The sequence below is a fragment of the Amphiura filiformis genome, unplaced genomic scaffold, assembly GCF_039555335.1.
Source record: "Amphiura filiformis unplaced genomic scaffold, Afil_fr2py scaffold_60, whole genome shotgun sequence".
Lineage (NCBI taxonomy): Eukaryota > Metazoa > Echinodermata > Ophiuroidea > Amphilepidida > Amphiuridae > Amphiura > Amphiura filiformis.
The window spans coordinates 529,395-557,007 of NW_027305524.1; the positions used below are offsets into that span (position 1 = coordinate 529,395).

The 27,613-nt window shown below is 35.7% G+C and overlaps 1 protein-coding gene across 17 annotated transcripts in view; it reads left to right on the forward strand.

Moving 5' to 3' along the window:
• The window catches only part of LOC140144513 (muscleblind-like protein 1), a 480,574-nt gene that overhangs the window by 385,774 nt on the left and 67,187 nt on the right, over positions 1–27,613 (forward strand). For all 17 annotated transcript variants that reach the window (XM_072166327.1, XM_072166329.1, XM_072166324.1 and 14 more), the window contains one exon: positions 14,657–14,863. In XM_072166327.1, the coding sequence (XP_072022428.1) occupies positions 14,657–14,863 (207 nt within the window). The remainder of the gene's footprint in view (positions 1–14,656; positions 14,864–27,613) is intronic.

Genomic DNA, 27,613 nt, shown 5'->3' on the forward strand with positions numbered 1-27,613 from the left:
ACATTTCAAGTGGAAGACGAAAGCTTGCCTATGTTATCGTAGCTGGTATCTTGGTGTGGCATACATAAATAGAAGGGCACATAATGAGCAAAATTATTTCAATGGGAATTTTAATCATGTTAATGGCTAATTGATGCGATGTGTGTTTTTCCCCTTTTCTTCCTTGATTTATTCGATGTGGGTTTTTCTTCCAAAGTGGCAATTAGTGAAAGTAATACAAGTAATTTCTGTCTGGCTCAAGTCCTCTTGAGGATTTACCCCCTTTTTTAACAATTCCCTTTTTTAGTGATGGTTTTGACAGTTTCTCATTAAATTTAACACTTTTATAAAAGTTGTTGTATTTTTTTGGAGATTCTGTATGTACCAAAATGGAAATAATTACTGATTTCATGAAACAGATTCTCAGTGTGTTCTACAGAGTACCATAGTGGGCCTTGCCCAATGTTATGTACTCCAGAAATGGGCTATTCCAGTTATAATCCATGCACCCTGTGGAAGACATGACCTTAATCTCCCACACCAGTTGGTGTAGATTTCAAATGGAGTCACCCATTCAGGTAACCCCAAATTTGAAATCCGCACTCCTTGTGTGGAATATTAAGGTCATGGCTTCCATAGGGTGTGTATGGATTTCAACTGGAATAGCATAATGGTGGCTCTGAAAAGTGCTGTTTAAAGTTGATGCATTCTCCACAATTTGAGGTCAAGTGTTGAGCTATGGGTATTGAATGTGGGTTTCTGGACTCTGTCATGAGGAATGAGATCTTTGACTTATGGAGCTATGTATTCCCCATCTTTAGAATTCAAATTCACCCAAATCACCATGGGAAAATCTCCAATAAATATCAGAAGAAGATTAGTCATAATACTATCAGCTTGTTGAGGAACACACCTTGTTTGTTTCACACTTAACTCTGCCCTTAAATTACCAATAATTCTCCTCCTCAAGGAGAGAACAGGTGTGACTAACCCAGACACAACTGGCATCCGTAAGTGGTCAAGCTGTGAAAAGTCTTCTTTGCTCCAAAAATATTTGTGCAATATACAAAATATACTGTGAAATGACATAAATTGTGTTTCAAATATTTACAAATTTGAGGAGTTCCATTGTGAAATTACATAAATAACTTTTCAAATATTTACAAATTTGAAGAGTTCCATTGTGAAATTACATAAATTGTTTTTCAAACTATCTTGTTGAAGACACAATGTCTCAACTAGCATCCATGAGTGGTCAAGCTGTGAAAAGTCATCTTTGCTCCAAAAAGAAAAACAAATATTTTCTCAATTTATCTTTTATTTGGCAAATTTGAAGAGTTCCATGGTTCATAAAATTGTTTTTAAACTCTCTTGTTGAAAACACACTAACTCAACTAGCATTCATGAGTGGTCAAGCTGTGAAAAGTTGCCATTGCTCCAAAAAGAAAAGCAAACAAACAAACAAACTGTTTTTGCAATATCTTTTATTTACAAATTTGACAAGTTACTGTGAAATTACATTAATTGTTTTTCAAATATTTACAAATTTGACGAGCTCCATTGTGAAATTACATAAATTGTTTTTCAACTAGCAACCATGATTGGTCAAGCTGTGAAAAGTCATTTGCCCATAAAAGGAAGAAGAAGAAAAAACACATTGAAAGGTATTTGCTTGACCATGGATCTATGGTGACTAAAAAAACTCATCAAAACATTATTTTTGTGGGAAAATGCATATTGTTTCACAGGGGTCTTTTTTGATGTCATAGGCTACCTTGTGAGTTAGATGAATTCAAAGACATGCCTGTGTCTTTCGTACTCAATTCCTCGCCTTTCGTAACATAAGCTTGTTTTCCTCAGAAACGTGAGTAATTGTCAGGTTGCAGAATCTTTTGAACCCAATCTTAACAATTTTAGCTAACCACGCACAGATGGCTAAAGTAAAAATATCTTGAAAAAGAACCTGCATTGATGGAATTGCATATAATATGTTAATGATTTGACAGAAAATGCGCTTTATATAGTGATTTTAGAGATTTTATTTGACATCATTGAAATAAGGGTTATCTCATTCCATTTTACAAGCAAATTTACTGCATCTCATGTTTATTTGATTAATCCTTATTTTAAAATGTCATTATTATAAAACTTGTTTACAAGCGATGTTAAATGAATAACACTCGTTAAAAATCAGTCAAGTTTTCAATAAAAAAAGTTCTTATTTTCTCAATTGCTTTCTCCATTCTGTTGAATTTGAAATACATTATACCATAAATCCTGACATGAAAATAACATTTTCATTTGTTCATGAATATTTGTGATTTGAATTTGAAAAATATTTTACCATAAAATAAAAGCTGACATAAAAATAAAATTGAAAAAAACCCATCTTGCTTCATTGTTTCTGGTATTTGTACAGAAAACAGCGACATATTCTGGCCTTGCAACCATTTAAATCATCTAATGACATAGACTTGTGTCTATTTTGGTTATATTAAACAAATATTTTTGCATAAAGAGACGAAAGACGCTGCGGCAGATGCATATACCGAACGAGGCGACGATGCAATGGGAATGAGTGAAGTTGTTGACATTTATCTCCAAAAATATCTCACTGCCGAACGTAAGCGATCTCGCGGGGGTTAATTCTGTCACATATTTTCCTCGTTTCCCAAAATGCTTCTTCAAGTTGTGTAATTTGCAATGTTAGCCAACCGTTAAGTGTTGAAAATTTGGCACAGAATATATTTCAAGGTATTCAAGTTTATTGCGGTTGAATTATTTTGATTTGAACTTACTGAAGGATAGTAGTGGGAGAGTGTGTCAGTTTTATAAATGGAACATCAACAATTGATTGTTTGGGGATGAGAGATATGATATAATTAATAAGCATTAGAATTGTCAGGTTGAAACCTGAATTGTTTTCTTCCTCCTCCCAAAATGTATATATTTTTATAATTATTTTTACATATCATTTTAAATAGTTTCCACATTATATTCATTCACATGCCTGTGTTTTACACACTTAAAACTACGGGTCAAAAATGACCCAAACGGGTAATTTTGACCCCAGCATAGTTATCAACTAAACACCATACCACTAACGGGTCATTTTGACCCCATTGGTCGGGTCATTGCAATGACTACGATTTGGGTCAAATAGTAACCCCATTGGGGTCAAAATATTACCACATTTAGGGGTCAAATGAAATGACCCCTTCAAAAGGGTTGCCTTATTGGGTTACTTAATGACTTCATATCGGGGTCAAATGAAATGACCCATTTGAAAGGGTTGTTTTATAGGGTTACTCAATAACCACATTTAGGGGTTGTTTGGATTTTTTAGTAGGCCTATGGTCATGCTGGTCCCACCAGGACATAAGTGTGTTTCTGCACAGAGAAAGCATTACATAAACAGCAAACTGCAAAATGCATCTGTGTATCACACTCACACACAGTCAGTCATCTCCTGACAGTTCACTGATTATAAGCTTACATGATATAAGCTTAACAACTGCAGCCAAGACACCAGTCACGACAGCATGAAATTGAATGAATCTGCGTGCATAGACAAGGGTCTATGCATCCTTGCAGTCTCACTTTTCAACTAACTTTTCATATTCCATCATGCAGACAAGCACACACGACAATCCGCTGAGCTGCACAATCAGAACAAATATGGCGCTGATGTGACCATCGTGAGCCGATGCACACCGTGTGTGCAAATAGTTCAAATGCAAGTCATTATAAAGTTGACAAATTGGGTAACTTCGGTCAAAAAAATGAGTTTTATTTATTAATCAACAAACATTAATTGCAGCTCATGTTTAAACTCATTTATGAATTGAGATTTTCAAAGCGGAAGATTGAAACTGATATCAATGCGCGACGGTATCGGCAAATGACCACTAAGTTTTTGACCACGCTCGTCGTGGCTAAAATGACCTCGTGAATGTGGTCAAATTAAAACAGTACAACCCCCTTGAAGGGTCAAAACAACCCCAAACGTGGTCAATTCAAAATGATCACGGAAAATATAACCCCGTAGTTTTTAGTGTGTATGTGACATGATCTGCTCCATGGGGCCAAAGGAGGCATTTTTTAATGTAGTTACTATTATTTATATGTACAAACATTAGGCTATCATAATTGAAAAAGTTTCGTGATGTGTATATTCTTATGTATTTTATTGTTTTCTCTATAATAATTTGTCTTTATCTCAAGTTTAACTTGCCACCTTTGGCCCCCATGGACCAGATTGTGACACATAATGTTCTTTAGTTTATCATTTTCCGTTTATTTCCAAGTATTCAGCACAGTAGCTCCCAATCTCAACACCTTTTGTTAACTCATGGCATTTACCACTCGTGTCACAAGCGGTGACAAGCCCCACCTTAATCGGTGCGTAGTCATGCATCCCTCGTTTTCAGATTGTGACCCAGTGTCATCTTTGTGCATAATTATGTGTCTGGAGATCAGAGTTCTGGAAACCGTAGAAAATATGAATGAAAGAACATAGTTAGACTGTTTGTGGTATTCAACTCAGACACATGAATGTTTCTGGTGATCAGAGTTCAGAGAAGCATGAAAAATGTTTTTAATTTCAGGAAATGACAATGGAATAGTATAATTACCCTGTTTGTGGTATTGAACACAGACAAGATTGACTGAACTTGTGAATGTGCATGACGTGCTGAGTGTAGATAACAACAAGATGTACTTTTTTAGTTTTTATTGGGACATTTCTTTGATATGATTCAACATTTTGAAGAAAAATTTGTCAAAAGTGTCAAATTTCATTAAAATTTCGATATTTAAAAAAATGAAATGTTATTCTTCTTGTAAATTATGACCTGTATTAACCTGTGTTGGTGTAAAAAGGTTCGATTATAGCTATTGTTAAAAAAAGAATTGCTGTGAATTAAAATGCATTTTAAAATTGTGCAATGAATGAAAATAGAGCATATTCAAATGCACTGCCATAGAATGCTTTCCTATGTAATCAAAGAAGCATTGTTTTAGGTGCATGCTTGACTCAAACTGTTTAAAATTAGATTGTGTTCTGTATGTGCTGATGACATACTAACATGACGTAATAATTATTGTCATACATGCTGTCCAGACAGAAAAAAAAAATTTGCAACCACCAAAATGGGAAGTTAGTGATATTTGCACATTCAAATTCATTGGAATTCCAAAGGTGTACCCAGTGGTGGAGCCAGGGGTAAACAATTCAGGGATAAAATGGGGATGGCAAAGAGTAAAGTGTCCTTAAAATCACTTAAAATGGGACAAAAACTTGACAAATGGAGACGAAAATGTGGCTTAGTGCCCCTCACACTAACAGAAAATCCTGGCTACACTACTGGGTGGACTCATTTAAAACACATTACTGTCAAAGTTATCTTACACAAATGCGTTTTAATTTTATACAGCTGCAGAATTCAATGGTTGTACAGAATTGCCACAGTGCTCCATGGCATGAAACTAAAATCACCAACATAGGTGCCTGTTGAAATAGGTCAAAGTACTTTATGCTAACCCTGATTCCACAGTGGTTGGTAGAAGTATTCAATCCGTAAATTAACATTAATGCTCTGCATGCTAGCCATTGGCTTCAACATAAAAAAGTCCACATTTTGGTATATTTTCTCAAAATATTAAGAGCTATCACAAGAACCATTGAACCAATACTAGGCTTGTTTGTACTCATTTTAATGCATTTTTCATGCTTATTCCAAATATGGTCATGAAAATTTACAATTCTGAAATTTTTGAATTTTTGAAATTTTTTAAAACTTGTCGTCTGCAATTGAGACATGTCTGAAAAGGGTTAATTTTGTGTATGCACATGTACACTCGGGGAATCCCGTCCACATAATTGTGTCTCTGAATGTGAGCAACATGAGTAATTTTATTTACGCATTTAATTTCACAAGATGCGCCACAAAGAAGCAACATGAATTTGTTGGAGGTAAAATCTTTTCCCCAAATATTATTCTTTTGTTGTCATTGTATTAGGTTACGATATTCTGAAATACCATTGTGGATATTCCATTGTTGAGATATGAAATATAAGTTTAGCCAATATAAGTTTAGCCACAGATATTGGATATCTGTGGTTTAGCTGAAACAGCAAAATACATAATAGGATACTGAATATTTCCATGCTTGATTTCAAAATTGATTTAAGCTGATAATTTTATTGTATTACATATGAAATATTAGTTCAAAGGTGTGAACTCCTTAACTCTCTCCACACCGGAGTTGACTGCGGACGACAAGCTTAAAAAAAATTATCAAAATTTAAAAATTCAGAATTGTACATTTTCATGACCATATTTGGAATCAGCATGAAAAATGCATTAAAATGAGTACAACCAAGCATTGTATTGGTTCAGTAGTTCTAAAGATAGCTCTTGAAATTTTGAGAAAATATCTCAAAATTTGGAATTCTTAAATTGAAGCCTATGGCTAGCACACCGAGCATTAAAATTTACAAAGTGCATTTTAATACTAATAGGGAAATTTGTTGTTAAACACCTGTTAATGCGTATTTGACAGATGAATGAAGAGCGATTGTTGATTATGTACTAGTTATTATTACTATAATCGTTAATAGGTTGTACTTGTATAATATGAAAATTGACATGAGAAAAAAATGCAATATTTAATGATTGAATAGATGCATAATTGCATTGGACTAGTAGTTACTGAGTTGGAAATGATGTATGTAAATTGTGGTTTTAAAATCAAAATGAATCAATTTATTTCTGATTGTTACGTTAAATTTGGAAATTGTTGTTTAGGGGTTTTGTGTGAAAGCATGTGAACCAATTTTTCTTTTTTTTTTTCAATATTAACATAACACAGTACATTGCTTTTTGCTATCAGAAGTTAAAGTAAAAAAAAGGAGAGAAGATGAACAAAGAAGTCACTTGGTACCGGGATTTGAACCTTAGACCCCTTTCATGTCAGGTACATGATCACCCAAGTGTAGCCACAAGGGTTTCGCTGGCCCGACCAGCGATTCCCTGAACATAACACTTAGGGTGATTGCATCATCACATCACATGGGATTCATGCATGCGCAGTGGTTATCCTTGTGATATTCTGTGGTTTATTTCGGGTGTTAGGGTTAATGTCATGTTTATGTTTGGAAAGATGGGTCTGGTAGCTTTGTCAATATACTAGCCACTCACCACTGTGTCTCAGGTTCGATTCCTGATAGTACCAGAAGTAGTTTAATGTGTTTGAGCTTCCGTCCAACTTTTTTGTTGCGTATACAATATCACAGAATGTCTGACCACAAAAACTTATCATGTTAGCTGCGATTGTCAAGATACGAATGCACGGATGTGGTAATTTTTTAATCGCACAGTGTCGTAAAAAATGCGACCACAAAATCTGTCATGTTGGCTGCGATTAGCATGATGCAAATGCAAGGATGTCTGTCATAACTTTGTTTCATACATAACTATATGTCGTAAAATTATAATTTTACGACATATAATTATCGATAATTATCGACCACAAAATCTTGTCATGTTGGCTGCAATTGTCAAGATTGTCATAAAATTATTGACCACAAAATCTTGTCATGTTGGCTACGATTGTCAAGATTCGAATGCAAAGATACCGTAAAGTACCTTTGGGCATATTTTACTGTTGAGATGTTCGAAAAATATTCGAAAGACAAGATTTCTATTGTGAGAAGGTATTTCACGTAATTATTTGTACACATTTCTCAAAATAAATCATGACTCGCCCTGAATAGAATAAATAAAATAAAATGAAGCATTAAATATGAATTTCATACTTTTTTGCAACCACAAAGATAAGGTAGGATTAAGTTTGTGTATTATTTGTCAGGAAATCAATGAAATAATTTGCATTTTTCTCATGTGATAAGTAGTCATAAAGATACAGGTATATCACATTTAATATATTTGAGTCTTTGATGGTAGAAATAATTTGCATATTTCTCATATGAAAAAAAGACATAAAGATAGGCCACAAACACCCATTTTTCCTGGTATCTGGTCATATATTTTATTTCATCTGGAATTATTGGGGGGTGTTGAGTCCCCAGACCAAATTTATTTAGGGGGGCTCAGGTCCGGCAAGCCAATGTAGATAACATCACCAAAAATTGACATTCATTTTCATAATTCTGAACCAATTTGTGAAATCCCAATTATGCTAAAATCATCATCAAAAGTTTACTGAATGCAAATTTGTGGAACATTTTGCTCATAATATAACTTGATAGCATCGCCATAGCGACTAATACATGAATCAGCGCCTCTTCACAAGAAAAACCAGGCATTTGTGATTGCCTCAAAGATTGCCTGAATTTACACTTTAATTTAGTCAATATAATGCAAGTTATTTTGGTGATGATGATGATGATAAATCTTCTTCTGAGCTTGAGAAATGATGACACTGCTGATATGGTCTCGATCTCATGAATCAGTTTGGCTTATCAATTATGGTATCGTATTTATTGCCTGTTGAACGCACTTTGTGTGTGGTGACGACGATGATAGCTTAATTATATCCTAAAATGTATAACATCTTTATTTTAATCAACATGAAGAGATGATGTATTTGGGTTATTCCAGTTGAAATCTATGCATTCAAATAAGTAAAAGATGCATCAAATTTTGTCAGTGAGTGCTCGCTGTCGTAGTGCACGTTAGTAACCATTGGTTACTGCTCCAAGCCTGGGCTCAAGCACCTGTTCCGAATTTTAATATGCCATAGGCTTTGTGTAATTGTGATCATTTCGATCAGTGGTTCGTAACAAGGAAAGCGTGATACAGTTGACCTGGCAACGGTCATATTCTAACGTGCACTACGACAGCGAATTTATATACCGTAGAATTCCGTCTAGAAGCATATATGCCTCTAAACGAGGGTTTTTTTAACGAAAAATATGAAAGGCCAATACCCTTCTCAAAAACATTGCAATAGATTGGTCTTACAAATATACATGTTTGTACAGCCGCCTTTATCAGTAATGTAGTTGTTCAAACTCCAAATAACGTTTTTGTTGAGAGTGTCTGCCTCTTGTCTCTTGTGTCAAAAAAAACCTCGTTTAGAGGCATATATATGCTTGTAGACGGAATTTTACGGTATATCTATACGTCATTAGAAGTGGAATTGCAATTTGCACTGGAAGACATTGTTATACGAAAAGCCTCTATTCCTGACAAATTGTTTTGGAAATTTTAGAATTATATAGCTTTTGTGATGCAATCAAGCTAAATGACTCTGATGTCAATCAAAATCAAAATTCAGTTTTTAATTTCATCACATGGGCCATTCTCAGAGCTTTGTTTTGCTGAAATCCCATTATTGATTAATCGGGTAAAACCCGGGCTTAAGGTCTTGTTTTTATCGGCCCACTCGAAAGGACAAGGTGCCTCTGACTTCAATATGCACCACAATGGCATCCAGTGGCATATAGTTCAAAAATCCCAATTGAACAATCATAGTGCAAAATTTGACCTCAAGTTGCAGAGTATGAGTTTTTTGTACCTAAATTTTCAAAGGTCATTCAATGAATGTACAAATGTATTGGGTTAAAAAACTTTGTCCTGATAGATGAGCATATTGTGGGTCCTAGTGCTTGTATTCGCTGTCGTAGTGCACGTTAGTAACCATTGGTTACTGCTCTAAGCCTAGGCACCTGTTCCGAATTTTGATGTGCATAGGCTTTGTGTTGTGATCATTTCGATCAGTGGTTCGAAAGAAAGAAAGCGTGATCCAATTGACCTAGCAACGGTCATATTCTAATGTGCACTACAACAGCGAATACATATGGGACAAGATTAACAAGATGAGTGGTCATTGTATTGTTAAAAATTGAAAAATTGAGATATGATTGACAGAGCCTCTTTTGTATTCCATAATTTATATGAAATATGAAATATGAAAGTACTCATCTCAGGAACCAAAAATCCAATTTCGTTAGAGTTTTTAGTTTACTCTCATCTATTTTTGAATGGGCATGAATGATAAATGAAAGATTGCAATTTGATCTCTCCCGATAAAGACTCGTTTATAGCTTCATCATATCACATATACGGACATAAATGATATATCAATAAGGATCAGCTGTAGATTTAGCTACTGTATGTCATCTCTATACAGACGGTCTTGGCAGGTATAGCTCAACAAGTGAGTCATCTTCCTGATGATTATACCACGCATCGGTTAAGGCTGGATTTACTCGGGCAAATAATAAGACAGATGGGGCTATGATGATGATGAGAAAGAGGAGGAGAGGAGGATTATGGTGGAAGATGGTTGGGGTTCTGCATCATTGTGCTGTCTGGTCTTTCATTTGTTTCTTTGCGTTCTCTATGCATGATGGTGAGCTGTGTAATTGTATACGGTCTGGTCGGAGGGAAATAATGTTTGTTAATACTATTGTAGGATTTTATCTTGATTCTTCATGCGCTTCTTAATGATTTATGGTAATACTGTACTGTTTACCAGAATGGTCGACTGCAGATCCGCCGGATAACGCTTTTTCAATATATAACCCGACATTTAAATGTTATTAAAAGTATTGACACTATATTTGGCAAAGATGTTTGCAAAAATAGTTTACAATAACATTTTTTGACATTTTAATGTTATTAAAACGTTTTTACCTAAACCAAAAGCCAAAATATAACTTATTTAAAACGTTTTTAAAACGTTTTTGTGTTTGCTGGGAGTCAGCAATTTGGTCCTGTTTTGTGACAGTTGGCAGTTTCAGTGGTCCAGTTATGTGACAGTCGGCAATTTGGTCCAGTTATGTGACAGTCGGCAATTTGGTCCAGTTATGAGACAGTCGGCAATTTGGTCCAGTTATGTGACAGTCGGCAATTTGGTCCAGTTATGAGACAGTCGGCAATTTGGTCCAGTTATGAGACAGTCGGCAATTTGGTCCAGTTATGTGACAGTCGACAATTTGGTTCAGTTATGCGACAATTGGCAATTTGGTCCAGTTATGAGACAGTCGGCAATTTGGTCTAGTCATGTGACAGTCGGCAAGTTGGTCCAGTTATGTGACAGTCGGCAATTTGGTCCAGTTACGTGACAGTCGGCAATTTGGTCCAGTTACGTGACAGTCGGCAATTTGGTCCAGTTACGTGACAGTCGGCAAGTTGGTCCAGTTATGTGACAGTCGGCAATTTGGTCCAGTTACCCAGCAAACACAAAACGTTTTTCGACATCATTCGCAAAAGGTTATAAAAGGTTGTCAGAAAACGTTTAAATGTCGGGTTATATAAAGGGTATATTAAAGAGTATAAAACGTTTTCATAACCTTAAAAAACATTTTTTGATAATCTACTGCTCAGCAAACAAAAATGTTTCACAGAACACGTTTAAATGTCGGGTTATATAAAGGGTATAAAAACGTTTTAATAACATTCCAAAAACATTCTTGAAAACTTGATACAAAACATTCTAAACAGAATGTTATTTTGGGGTTTAAAAATATTTTGCGTAAAAATGTTTGCCCAAAATATTTTCAATAACGTTTTAAAAACGTTTTCATGACCTTTATATAACCCGACATTTAAATGTTATTAAAAGGTTTTGAAAAAACATTTTAAGAACATTTCTGTGTTTGCTGGGTTCAAACATTTTAACATAATATTATTTAAGCATTGACACAATATTTGGCAAAAATGTTTGCCAAAATAGCTTACAATAACATTTTTTTGAAAACATTTAATAATATTGTTGTAGTGTGTTTCCATACAAAACGTTTAAAAGCGTTATCATGACCTTTATATAACCCGACATTTTAATGTTATTAAAACGTTTTTACCTAAACCAAAAGCCAAAATATAACTTTTTAAAACGTTTTTAAAACGTTTTTGTGTTTGCTGGGGTTATGTGACACTTGGCAATTTGGTCCAGTTATGTGACACTTGGCAATTTGGTCCAGTTACGTGACAGTCGGCAATTTGGTCCAGTTACGTGACAGTCGGCAAGTTGGTCCAGTTATGTGACAGTCGGCAAGTTGGTCCAGTTATGTGACAGTCGGCAAGTTGGTCCAGTTATGTGACACTTGGCAATTTGGTCCAGTTACGTGACAGTCGGCAATTTGGTCCAGTTACGTGACAGTCGGCAAGTTGGTCCAGTTATGTGACAGTCGGCAAGTTGGTCCAGTTATGTGACAGTCGGCAAGTTGGTCCAGTTATGTGACAGTCGGCAATTTGGTCCAGTTACGTGACAGTCGGCAAGTTGGTCCAGTTACGTGACAGTCGGCAATTTGGTCCAGTTATGTGACAGTCGGCAAGTTGGTCCAGTTACGTGACAGTCGGCAAGTTGGTCCAGTTATGTGACACTTGGCAATTTGGTCCAGTTACGTGACAGTCGGCAATTTGGTCCAGTTACGTGACAGTCGGCAATTTGGTCCAGTTACGTGACAGTCGGCAAGTTGGTCCAGTTATGTGACAGTCGGCAATTTGGTCCAGTTATGTGACAGTCGGCAATTTGGTCCAGTTATGTGACAGTCGGCAATTTGGTCCAGTTACGTGACAGTCGGCAATTTGGTCCAGTCATGTGACAGTCGGCAATTTGGTCCAGTTATGAGACAGTCAGCAATTTGGTCCAGTTACCCAGCAAACACAAAACGTTTTCGACATCATTCGCAAAAGGTTATAAAAGGTTGTCAGAAAACGTTTAAATGTCGGGTTATATAAAGGGTATTATTAGGAGTATAAAACGTTTTCACAACCTTAAAAAACATTTTTTGATAATCTACTGCTCAGCAAACAAAAATGTTTTACAGAAAACTTTAAATGTCGGGTTATATAAAGGGTATAAAAACGTTTTAATAACATTCCAAAAACATTCTTGAAAACTTGATACAAAACTTTCTAAACAGAATGTTATTTTGGGGTTGAAAAAAGATTTTGCGAAAAATGTTTGCCCAAAATATTTTCAATAACGTTTTAAAAACGTTTTCATGACCTTTATATAACCCGACATTTAAATGTTATTAAAAGGTTTTGAAAAAACATTTTAAGAACATTTCTGTGAAAATTTGAGTACAAAAACTCATATTCTGCAACTTGAGGCCAAATTTTGCACCATGATTGTTCAATTAAGGTTATTGAACTATGCCACTGGAATGAGGCCATTGTGGTCCATAGTGTTACAGTAGCCCCAGTCACCTGTCACATTCAACATTATGCAACACATGGGGTAAAACAACAATTTTTTTTCTTTCATGAGTTGACGGAGAAGACCACCGAGTTTGTCACAAAGACAAAATGAACCCAAAACATTTAACAACAAACTATTTAACTAGTCCTTTATATGAATCACACTCATCAAAATAATCATCAGTTATGAATAAATATAAGCTGCAGACTTGCAAACTGTCCCTCATTTTGGGCTTACCAAAGTGAAAAAGAGGGACAGTCCTGTTTTCTGAAAATTTCAGTGATGGCAAATTTTAATGTAAGAACAGCAGAAATGATGCAAATTTCACTTTAAAATTTTGCTATAGCATTCTCTTTAGTCTATTGTGATAAATTCAGACCTGCAAAACCTTCCCTGAATTCTGAAAGTATTGCACACCCCAAGTCTTTGAATTTATCAGTACCTGGTTTGTGTACATGTACAAGGTTTTGGTCTCAATGTCCCTCTTTCTGACTTCGGTAGGCTGGCAGGTCTGAAGCTGTCTTCTATAACATCACATTCCCGAAACATTAGCAGCAATTTTATCTCACCTATGAAACTAACATCCTGCATTCATATCATAGATAGACAAAACTAGACCTTTGGGACCTGGCATGTAGACATGATAATAATATTTTATTGCAAGTTCAAGAAGACAACGTACTTTGAACATGTTTCTGAATTATGCACACAGCACTTTGTATGAAATTTCAAGTGGAGTAGGTGTACAGGGACTTTGCCAAACTGTTGTAATATTAGGCTATGTTTTAAAACTTGCATAAGCTTGTCAACTTGTAACAATAATTAGGTCAACTAATTACAAAAGTAGTTCACATGAAACGAAATTAATATCATTTTACTCAATTGATTAAAATTAATGTAATGCCATTCTTGAAAGTGGATTAACAGTACCAGATATTTCTGAAGTTGGGGGAAGGGGTAAGTTGGGAAAGCAAAATGGGTGTGGGGTGGGGTGGGAAAAACAAAGGGAAATTAAACGGGTAGTATCTAAGGGTTCAGGACCCATTTTAGGGCCAGAAGTGGTGGTCCAGGTGAAGTAAGCCCTGAACTTTCATCCTTTTGGATGAAAGACCCAGGGAAGCATAAAATAATTATATACACATTTATATTCGCTACTTGCATGGTTCTGCCATTATGCATTATGTGTGGGGAGAGCCTCGAACTGGCAGCATACATGAAAGGAACAATTACATAACCTTACACAGAATGTATATGACTGGTTCGATCCCCTTTCATGTATGCTGCCAGTTCAGGGCTCTCCCCGCACATAGTGCATAATGGTGGAACCATGCAAGTAGCGAATAACACCATTAATGTGTACATATGAGCTGAATAGGGGTAGGGGTCAAAGGTTATTATAGGGAGAATCCCACTCACAAGTCTGCCATTAGCCATCTTTCTCCAAGAATAAGTGAAAAGTTATAACAATATTTTGCCATTTTTGTTTGTCTCTTTACAGGGCCGCTGCACACGTGAGAACTGCAAGTACCTGCACCCACCACCTCACCTGAAAACCCAGCTGGAAATTAACGGACGAAATAACTTGGCCGCCCAGAAAATGCTACAAAACATACAGAGCCAACAGTTGATGCACACGGCTGCCGCCGCCGCTGCAATGCAACAATTGCCCGGTGTATTACCGCCCCAATCTCTACCCTCTGCTGTGGTGAGTAGCGCCCCCTTGTGGTACCATTTTTTTATCAGTCTCTTACACTGACCACTGTAATGTCATTCATGTTGAAGCAGCTGGCAAGGGTTTTATTGTTTATTGCCTGCATGATGCATTTATGGTTATAAACCTAGAGGTTAAAAATCAGACCAACAAAACGTGAATCCCTAGCACTTGTTAAGCCCTGTGAACAGCCGGTGGCTTAGTTCAGAATTGGGTTAAGGAAAGCCCTGTGAACAATACCTGGCCTAGTTTAAAATTGGGTAAAGAATTTTGGTTTCAATAAAACTTAATCAGATCATCTTATAATTTTAGTCCACCTGTGTGTCTGATATATGTGAATTGGGCATTTTCAATAAACTCTTAAATTGGTATAAATTGGAGAGAAATTGTTTAGAAACAACACAGAAGAAAATCTTGTGAGGAAATATAATATAATGGATCTTCTAGTATTTGTCCATAAAAACTGGAAATCACAAAATGGGGATATGCAAATGTTTTGTGAATATTATATTAGCACTATTGCCATGCCATAAAAAGTAGGCCAACATTTCAAGATTGCAAATCAAATAAATCGCCCAAAAAGTTATGTTTTGTTGGTCTGAATTTATAACTCTCAGGTTTTTTTTCACTCGAATTCCCTGTATCCTTTCCACCATTAGCAGAAGTGGCAGCCTTTATTTATTATTATAATTATTGCAGAAATTGGCAAAAATATTACCAAATACGGGCTTTTGCAGCATGACATAATTGGTGCATGTACAAAATACATTGTTGGTTGGTTGACACACGGTATTACATGTATGTCTATAGGCTATCATCAGTATATATATATATTTATCTACACATTCTTCCCTTAGTCCTGATATAACCCGTGATGAGAGACTTTTCTATCGCAACCCTTTTATGACCGGAGGTGGTATCTTCTATCAATTTGACTTACTTTATGTCTTCCTCGTTGTCATGGTAACCCTATCTTTATTTTGATATGATTTGGGGAGAGAAAAAGTGCATCCGGTATATGCAGAGTTCACCTTATTTTCGCTTGGAATCGCAACAGATTGTGAGGTCGAAGGTCAGTTTATGGAGCATCAGACTGGTATAATCGTAGGTCTGGTGCTCAAATCTGGTATGGTCAGGGGGATTTATTTGTCCATTTCCCCACAAGCTGTAATTCATGTTGTAATCAAAATAATGTTAAATCAGTTTTGGTTAAATTATGCACTTTTCAAGAGTGTAAGGCATACATCAGAATGAAACACTCTTTTGAAAATGTTTTCATAATTATTTAGTTTTGTCAAAAAGACATAAATGACAGTAAGAAAATGATATAAAGATGCAACCTTTTAACATAAAAAATGGCGGTGTAAGCAAAGCAACTTTCTTGATTTTGGCATCATCTTCCAAATCAGGTTTATCATGCATGGGCACTACCGGCCAAATTATCAGCCTCTAAGAACTATTTTGATTGGTTGCAAAGAGGGCTATATCAATGTATTGAGCCAATCAGAGATATGGAAAGAATAATCAGTCAGGGTGTTGGGAATTTAGCTGAAAATTGCTGAGAGATTTAAGAGCTCAATTTTAATTGGTTATTCAGGTGATTGCATCATGATTAACCAATCAGGGGCATCGTAAGAAAAGCATGCAAGTGCCCATACTGCTATGGTAAAAGAAAGTTCTTTGCATAGAAAACGTTTCTCACTCTCATCATCTCATAGTGAAGTCATCACTATGACTCGATGGGAGACCCCACCCCGGCCACCACGAGTTGATTATTCATCATACACTTAGTGAGTCGAAAATGAACTTCTTCCTGAATCGTCTTGTCTTTTATCTTTCTGTATTTCTCTGTCTGACAAGCTTTCTCTTTGCACTCTTTTTGTCTTGTTTTTAATCAGTTTGCTTGCTTTTATTTGCATGATTTGTATTTAAGTATGAGGGTTTGGCAAAAGTCGATTTCAGCTTTTCACTTGGTGCGAGCTGCATTTTGTCCCATTTGCACCAAATGTTACATCCCAACCCTGTTTGGTTTTTGCTCAGACCATTTTTTGCAAAAAAAAAGACTTTTTGGAAGGAAACCTCATTTTCTTGCTAACATATCCAGTTGATCTGCATTCATTACCGTATTTCCTCGAATGGTTGCACTCCTTCAGTAAACACCCCCAGCAGTTTTTGTGATTAAAATAGCCCTCAAACTAAAGCCCCCCTCTGAACAAAAAGCCCAATTGGACATGTTTTTGACTGCAATAGTACAAATTTCAACTGAAAAGTTCACGAAAACAGTGCGTAAAATCTCATAATACTTACATTTGTCAATGGCAGTGACTGAGTAGCCATCAGAGTATGATTGTAAACCTGGAAGTGAATCGGAAGTCATTAATCCTAAGTTCATCATTTCAGCTTGATTTATAAGCTTACCTAATGATTTTAACGGGAATTATAGTTCTAAAAATGGCCTCTAATAAATGCCCCCCTTTTGTAAAATGCAACGCCCCTGGGAGGAAATACGGTTTGTTATTTTCCCAGCAAACAGTCGCAAATTTTGGCTGCATATCTTGGCGTTGGTTTTTTTATGGGCTCAAACTTAGAGAATGGAACTACTTTTTTCTCTTGCAATATCATTATTATTTGTTAGCTTGTTGAAAGAATGCTTGCTTTTTTTGTGTGAAATTTTCACGATCAATTATATGGATAAGCATTACTCTTCGCACAGACGATGCTGCTATTACTGCATGTTTTTGGCAAAGCCGTCTAGGTTTGGCACCATGCATTTTGCACTAGTTGTCCCATTGAATTGTTTATAACTTGCGTATTATTTTCTTGATAAATTGTGTGTCATTAAACTCCTTGTTTCAATTAAGGGGATTGTGTATTGATTAATTAATGAATTGATTTCATTGTGATATGGTCGATGTCAGTAGAAGTTATAGTGGGGAATCTGTGGTAATTCAACAATTATAGTTGTGATGTTATTGGCATAGCCTTTAATAGTCGATATCAGTAGAATTAAAAGTGGAAATCTACAGTACTTAAACAATAGTTGTAATGTAATGGGCATGAATCTTGGTCATTAGCATTTAAAGTAACAACATTCTGAAAAATAATTTGTTAACGACTTGAAGCGAGTGATGCGCGACCTCAAAGTGGAAATCTACAGTACTTTAACAATAGTTCTGATGTAATGGGCATGAATCTTGGTCATTAATATTTTCTTAATGACTTGAAGCAAGTGATGTGCGACCTCAAAGAAAGTGGAAATCTACAGTTCTTAAACAATAGTTGTGATGTAATGGGCATGAATCTTGGTCATTAGCATTTAAAGTAACAACATTCTGAAAAATATTTTCTTAATGACTTGAAACAAGTGATGCGCGACCTCAAAGAAAGTGGAAATCTACAGTTCTTTTAAAAACAATAGTTGTGATGTAATTATTGCTCTGAATCTCGGTCATTAGCATTTAACAACATTCTGAAAAATAATTTCTTAACGACTTGAAACAAGTGATGCATGACCTCATCACTCGCTGGTCGATATTAGTAGATTACATACCGGATTTGTTGGGAAGTGGAATGGACATTGAACAGCAATTTGATGGGTAGACCTAAACTGAATACTTTGTCGTCTATACCAACTGTGCATGTAAAGTGATGCTTGAAGTAGAAGGTGGGGGAGGGGGAAATTAGGCTATTTTTTTTCTCTAATTGTCAAAATAAAGGGTTAATTGACTCTACCATAAGATGTCTTGACTCGTTACAACTCTGGTCAAGGACAAACAAAACAATTTTTCTTGGCCTATTAGACAAATGACAAACTTGCGCAGTAAACTTAAATCGTCAATAACTTTTTAATTCCACACACAGCGCTGTAATATTAAAGAAATATATTTCCTATTCCCCCATAAGTAGCTTTAGCAAATTTGTTGGTTATGTGAGCAGATCACCGCTGATCATAGGCTTATATCTGATGCAAAACTTGTTTAATTAATGTTGCAATTGATGGATGACTGAAGAATGGGAGCTTTTAAGTCACAATATCTATGTGTCATAAATGCTGTGTTACGTATACTATGACAAATAACCCACAAGAGGAACGGCGGTATTTGGGCATGTTACACACACACAAAGCTCAAGATCATTTTCTTACCGGATTTGCGCCTGAAAATGTCCCGAGGACATTCTCGCGGATTCTTGGATCACATTTTAGATATGTCACTTATAAGGCGATACCACAGTAGGGAGTCTTTGCGTTCCCATCATGCATTATTCCATTGCCTCCTTTTCCTGCCCAACGACGATGTGTGATTTAGCACAATGGGCTATTCCATTTAAAATCCACACCACTCCTGTGGAAGATTTGGTTAAAGCCTTCCACAGAGGGAATATAAGTTTCAAATATAATGGACAATTGGGTAACTTCCATTTGAAATACTCATTCTCGTTGTAGAACATAATACAGGGGGAGTACTAGTATGGGTTTCAAAATGATTAACCCTCACCAATTACATTTGAATACATACTCCCCCTGTGGTAGATATTTCCAATATCTTCCACAAGGGTGGTGTGGATTTTAAATGGAATAGCCCACCAATGCATCATGGGAAGGCATTATATTCTGTTGCTAGGTGATACTTTATCTTTGTTGCATCGGCAAAAAGAGGTGCCATTGTTTTATATTCTATTACCCCCACGACCCATTATTCAAAATCGCGCACTGTGATTTGTTGAAACGCGTCACGTGACAGACCATTAATTAGCGATAAAGTGTCAAGGGCAACGAACTTTATGTTCTTCTATTATCACAGCGCACAGCAGAGCGCACAGCACACCTGCTTATGTAGGGAAGAATGGAATGTCAGGGGTGTGTTATTGTATGTGCATACCTGCTTATAGGGGAGAATGGAATGTTAGGTTGTGTTATTGGAGCTTTGGCTACGCGTATGCGCTCCACCGTAAGGTAAACAACTTGAAATATTTGGGCAAAACATTTGATATTTTCTCTTTAAATCACACTATTTTGTGGTAATAGAATAGAAATAAAGGGTGCAGCATTATCCTTTACACATAAATAATGTGTCCTCGGCAGTAAAACGTTTAAATAATGGGTTCGGCTGCGCCTCACCCATTATTTACGCTTTTTACTGCCTCGACACATTATTTTCGTAAAGGATCATGCATTACCCTTTATTTCTTAAATAATATATCGGCTCAAATACACTTCATTTGAATGCAATGCAAAATATGCTAATTATGTTTTATACAAATTACAATTTCGGTTTAGTTGACTAAATTTTCAGTATTAGATGAATAACTTAAGTGTCCTATTTGGTCTGAAGGAATATCGGCAGCATTGTTGTTCTTCTTAAATATCATTTGAATATTAAAACTGGTTCATATTGGTGCATATTGAGGTTGAAAGTAATAATTGCTGTAATGGTTAAGAGCTTACTACTGCATTGTTCATCAAATGAACAAATTGTAGGAAAGGGTTTAAATCAGAGCTCTTGGTATGATGGGTCCACTTCATTGAAGTAAAATGGTAAATAGTACATTTATATTAGTAAAGAAAGAGAAAAGATTCGGTTTTTGCTTAAAGAGGTATTTTGTAATCCACAGCCTCATCCTCCCACTTTTCCAGAAAAATAATTCAGATTTTTATACCACTGGAAACCTCTGGCTACATATGTTTATGTACAAAAACTTTGTTTAGCAAATCATCGTCAAATTGGATTTATGTTCTGGTTAAGAAAAAGAAATTACAACACAGTCGCCTTATGGAGCAGTGTAATACCCATAAATCATGCATAACTCGCAAAATCAGAATCAACTGAAATTTTGGGACTCAGCTTTTTTGTGGACATCTACTGAAGGAAGTCATAAAAAGAGGTTGCTAGAATGGCTAAATACTCCTTAAAAGTTAATGCAACAAGAAAGGTTATTGACATTATGTTGTCTCCCAATATTTGGTAATGTAAATAATCCCTTTGTTTTACAAAACAGTAGCAGGTTCAAGTCAAACACAATGCACTATAAAACACTTGAGTCTAAGTATAGAGAGAAGCTATATAAATCATACAATGGGCATTTATTTGAATGTTTGTTCAAGCGCTTTGTGGCAAATGTCAGCGTGTACTAGAACCAAGTGTTTTGATGCAATAACGATAACGGAGTCAATTTTGTATTCAAGTCATCCTTCCTTACGGTTCCAATCATCTCCGCTCCGACTCGTAATTTAACCTCATCGGATAATATTATCACACAAGATACAAAAGCTTACTTTTCAAATCATCCGTTACAAGACATTAGGAAAATTACAGCCATAAATTACTACTTAAAACCAATGAAACCGTCCCTGACAAGGGTACCTATGTACCGACGTAGCACAATGATATTTATAGTATTTTAGAAAGCGTTCTAAGGAATTGGATTTTGTTTTTTTGATTTGATAAGGAAAAGCAGTTGATATGCGACGGACAGAGAGATGAAATTGATTATTGTTGTTGCGTGTCTGACTAGCTGAGTATTTTGATAGTTTACAAGTCAACGTCCTGATCGTCATATTCTCTCTCCGCTCAAATCTTCTCCGTTTGTAATTTGCTCTTCTAAAGATGCATGAAGCCAATAACGTTTATCCGTGATATGGACACAACACAGTGCACAACCGATCGCTAGATAAACACTGGCTGACTGAGGATAACCCCTCTTGTGCGGTGATTAGCTTTCGCCGAAGTCGATACCGAGCTGACTCATTTTCACGAGTCTCCTTTGTCAATTTCTCTCTTCTTCACCATCAGCGCTAGTTTTTAATTCATTTAGATCATTGCGCTTGTATAGGAAAGCATTTTTCCTCCTCAAATCGTAATTTAATTTAGTTTACGTCTTTAAAATTCTGTGAATTGTGGTGAGACGTTCATCCCTGTAATTGCCTGTAAGGTCGGGACTAGTCAATCCATTCAGAATTGTGTTTGTTTGATTGTAATATCATGCTATTCATGTGAGGGCTATCTTCAGTAGATAGCACTGGGGGATTAATACTCTGTGTGCTTGCCATAGGTTTTGAGATATTGTCTCCAAATATCAAGAGCTATCTCAAGAACCACTGAACCAATACTAAGGCTTGTTTGTACTCGTTTTAATACATTTTTCATGCTGATTCCAAATATGGTCATGCAAATGCACAATTCTGAATTTTTTGAATTTTTAAAGAAAATTTGGAACTTGTCTTTGATCTGCAGTCAACACTTGTATGGAGAGTATAAAAACACAATTAAGCTATCACATACTAGCTTTTATTTAATTTCACAATATATTTTTCCCCAAATTAAAATTCACTTTTGAGAGCAACAAAATTATGCAAATTCGCAAAACATGATATTGTCTGCTAACTTGTAAAGAATATTACTTTCATGGCAATTTGAATTTATGAATTTAATTGCGAGACTCTTCGCATAAATCATGAAATTAAAATGGGGTGTAAAAATAAGTCATTATACATTATTAAACGTTGTCTCAACATAGCTTACAAAACACATTTCAATCAGCAAATACTCTTAAGACATTTCAAAAGATATTACAAGTGTTCTTTATTAAAGAGGGAGTCTCATATTTACGAACACGAGCTCACAATACAAACAAATTACGAGCACAAGTAGTCAATTGCGATCTTGCCCACACAAACCTTACGAGCTCAAAATGCTCGTTTCTTATATAATGAGCTTGCACGAGCACACATGAGCTCATAAACTTTACATGTGAGCTCACACAAGCTTGTACATTTTTAAGTAAAATTTCTATTAAATTTGTAAGCTCAAAATTTGGCTTGAGCTCATGCATGAGCACATACAAGCTCATTAATTTTGTACTTCATATTTCTAAAACATGTTGTGAGCTTGCAAATTTGATGTGAGCTCGCATGACCGCATACAAGCTCGTAAATTTTGTACTTTTGTAAAATTTCTACTATGATAATTTGTGAGCTTGTAAAAGTGTAAGCTCATAAATGTTGTACTTGATAGTGACAATTTCTCCTTTGAATGATTCATATAGACATAGCTGTCATCACATCACTTTTTACATTTTTAATTCCAATATATGTATTAACATTTTTTAGCGAAATAAGGGTATTGTCGAAGGGCAAATAATTAGCGAAATCGCTAAAAAAAGGTGTTTTTTCACCGACTAGCATGAATATCTATATATCTGTGGATGCGCTGCACGAGTGCAGGACGGGGTTCCTGTACTAAGCATCATTTCAAATTCAACAAGTTGTTGTTTATCTAAAAATGCAACAAAACATTTAAAGAAAAAAAAGTTGTTGTTTATCACATGATCAATCACAATTCAATTTTAAGGCTTAAGCTTACTTGAAGTTCGACATCAGCTGTCTTTAAATTAATGAATGGTGCATTCATTCTCAAATTGACACAAGCTCCAGTACAGGAGCTCTTACTTAAACACTCATCATTTCATTACCTTCCCTGAAAATGTGAGTTTACAATATATACAAACCTGAATTGGCTCAAAATATTTTCAACAGTACTGGGCGCTGACATCTTGGATTTTCAATTTGGCATTGTCACAAATCTTTTTACAGCTGAAAAAAAATATTTACAATAAACAAAAACTGCCACAATTTTGACATAAAATATATTTAAATGCGAAAAAAAAAATATTTAAAACAACAATTGTACATTATAAAAGATTACTAACCAAATATATTATGTTGAAAGATCTTAGTTTTAGAACGAGCCGACAAGTTAACCTCCACGCATGCGCACAAGCCTTAGCAACGATTTGCATAGGAAGTTTATGGAATCCGATGCGTACGTATGTGACTATTTTGAAGAGCATTTGTCACATAAATTCAACCAATTTACAGGTGTGTGTAGAGTATTTTTAAAAGGAATGGTTAACGAGACATTTAAGAATCACACGATTGCCTAAATATGTAAAAGTAAGGTGTATGTTAAGGGTTTTTTTTTTATATTTAAATTACGAGTAGCAAGAAAACTGCCGAATTCGTCAGCCTTGGCACCTTTGGTCATGTATCAGTACGGGCATAACTGTGAATTCAACGAGGTCGGTCGTTGGATGCAAGGCGTGAGGCAGCCAACCGTGTAGGGAGTGTGTTTTACACACTCAAATTTATAAATACACACCCAGATTTTGCCCACATGGCCTATACTTTGTACACAAATATCTTAAATTTTCACACCCAGTGCATTTACACCCGGGATTTACACACCCAAACTAGCTTGAGATACTGTAGCTTTATCTGTCACTGCACATAAGAATATATCAACTAAAAACACAATGTAGGTATAGGTTTAGTTTAGTGCAAAATAAGCATTTATTAAGTTTTATCATAAAAACATTTCAATAACTGGAAATGTACATCAGTCATGTAGGTGATGCACTGAAAGGTTGCATATTGCACCTACTCTTTTTTTGTATTTCGATGTACCTTTTAAATGTTCTTTAAATTAAATGTTCTTTAACTTTATACAGATGTTTGTTTACCTTGTTATTGTTGCAACTACAATAGTCAATCACAATTTTTTTTTTTAAACATCATAATATACCTACAGGTGTAGGACCACATGAAGCCCTTTGACCTGACAACAGGATGCCCATCAGCTGACCTGCATATTAGCCAGAATGTGCTCTTTGGAAAAGACAACAATCGAGAAATTACGAATATTGGCTTGTGATATGGAGCTCAATTGAGCTTGAAACAAGCTTGCATTTGTTACAAGCTCGTTAACAAGTTAGCTTGTGAGCTTACATTTATAAGCTTGTGTAAGCTCGATAGAAATTGCTGTTGCGAGCTTGTTTCCAGCTCACAAATGTTGCAAGCTCGATATGTTTCAAAAATAAGCTCGTTTTGTTTCAAAATTGAGCTTGTAATTTACAAGCTCGTATTTGTGAGCATATATTAGCTCGTAATGAAACTGCGAGCTTGTTTCAGCTCGCTTAGGGTGCAAGCTCGTTTTGTTCCAAAATAAGCTCATCAGTTCCAATATCGAGCTTGTAATTTGCAAGCTCATCAAAATGCAAGCTCGTAATGTTTCAAAAATAAGCTCGTTCTGTTTCAAATACGAGCTTTTTCTTGATCATTACGAGCTTTTTCTTGATCGTAACAAGCTCTGAACGAGCATATATAACAAGCTCATAACAAGCTCGTATACAAGCTCAAAATGTGCTCGGCATTTTCATAAGGGTAGAGAGAAAGCAAAATTGCTTTATTTGTATCTTAGCGATATTTCGCGAGGTCATGAACTGAACGAAAATGACCTTGTACATTATTAGTTTTGTGGGGAGTCTCACTATGGACCACAATAGCCTCATCCCAATGGCATAGTCCAATAACCTCAATTACATAATCATATTGCAAAATTTGACCTCAAGTTGCAGAGTATAAGTTTTTGTACCCAAATTTTCAAAGGTCATTCAATGAATGTACAGTCAAATGTATTGGGGTTTAAGAACTGCGCCCCTGATAAATGAGCATGTTGTGGATCCTAGTGTCTTGAAGGTACAAAGAAGGAAAGAAACGTTTAGCCTCTGTAGTACATTTTGTGATTGGGGAAAGAGTGAGTTTACATCTTTAAATGTTATGATTACATATAGAAAAGTGAGCTATTTTAAGAATTTTAGAATTGCGTGATAGTGTAATACCCTTAAATGAAAGCCCCCGTATAAACTTGCAGGGCCTCTTTAGATGCGGTATACAAAATTACATAGTGAAACTGCTCAACATGCATACCTGCTCAATATCTGTATTTTGAGCCGAGCACTTATTATTGTATTTGACTGGTGAGCTAGTTGAAGAGGAGAAAACGCAGACTAGTGCTTGCCAGAGTATGGTTAGTAGTAGTAGCGCTCGGCACGGCTCGATTCCAGTCGTTCATAGCACCGGTTATGTACACATGAAAGCCGAGATGAATTGTATTTGTATGTGCCTAGTGCTTGTCACAACTCTAAAGCTTAGTGCATCGCATACCTAACCAATGTAGACAAACAAAACTTGATGATTTAGCCCGGTTTTTGTTTGAAAATCCGATCTCAAGAACAAGAGGATCGATACTGTGCATGCTAAGACTCGGCAAAATAAATTTTGATGATAATGTCGGTGTGTAATCGTTAAAATTTTATAATTCTGAAATTGTTGGATGGGAAGAATAAAAAATTAATTTGTATTTGATGTTAGCGAGCATTGTGTTAGCTCTGCTGCTCTAATTTTGATGACAGAATGCCGGGGAACTATCGCAATCAGTCAACCTAGTATAACTGTATAAAGATAGAAGTAATCTCATCTGAATGGCACAGTTTGTTAACCTCTAATCAACAATCATTATCTCAAAATTTGACCTCAGGTTGTGGGGGATGAGTTTTTGTACTCAACATATCAAAGGTCATTCTGTGCATGTACAGATGTATTGAGGTTAGAGAACTTGGGCCTGGTAGTGAGAATGTTTAAAATCTAAGCATATTTTGTCAAAAATACACTCTTTGTAGTGATTAGCTTTACTGTTACTAAGGTACAAAAAGGTTATGGGAGGGTATAGCTTTAAAAGTGCAGTTGTGTGTGAGTATGTTTTGTTCCTTCGTTATCTGTTTGTGGTGTCTTGGATAGAGTGAATAATAACTGATAGGACTTTTTGTTTTTAGTTGTTCAGTTTCAATATTATTTTAATCACACAAAACTATTTTAAACAGAAAACAATTAAGTTACCTCTATAAGAACTTTTCCTTATAGTCTTCTAATGAACAAATCTATCTCAAACTTTGTCACCATTTTAAAAATATTTTGCGCAAGTACCATGGGCGTCAATCCACGGGAGACATGTTTCTCCCACATTTTTGACAAAATGAGCCATTTTTTGTTCTTTTCAACCACTTTTTGACGGTTTAGTGTTAATGCCCCACTCCCTACTTTTCAAATTCATATTATATGGCTAGTACACATTATTGCAAGATGCCTACAATGCCCAATCAACAAGAGTGTTGCCATAATCTGTGATAACGGGCACAATGCAATACACTATCTTCTATTGCTCTCAAATTTAGGGCTTGCATGCTAAACACCCACTCTGCAGACAAGAGTAAATAATAACAGTATATTGAATTTCATTAGGTTCAAATTTATGGTTCTGAATTTGGACCCTTTTTGGCATTTGTTATTTACTGTTGAATAAGCCTATTGAATCATCACACATGAACAGTAATGATTCAAATACATGTTTTTTACAATGATTTTGTAACTTTTATGACCAGACGGAATAAATTTGACATTGGATTTTCATTTGATCGATTAGTTCAACTATGCTAGCTCTTTTCAACCTTTTTGTCACATCATGTGCATCAAAAGATTCAACTAGTAAACACCTTGGAACAAAAATATTACAGGGTTTTGTGCTGGACTGGGCACAATGAGTTCTTCCACACTTTGTTAATTTTGTCTGACACACAGGTCAGCAGCATTGTCAAAAAAAATGCTGAAATTATGGTCCTGCCACTAGAGTGATTGTTCGATCAAGAACAAGTAACAGAGGTTGTACCTTGTTGGGTAAATAACACATTCCATGCACTTTTATATCTAGTATAGTAACTTGTTACAGTAAAGCCCGATCCTGACTCCACATGGCAGCGCGATGCGATGCTATAAAAACTGTAATCTGAGCCAGGTTTTTACAAGCTCAGCGGTGAAAATTCTCATCGCGCTGTGGAAATTTAGGTCCATGAAAA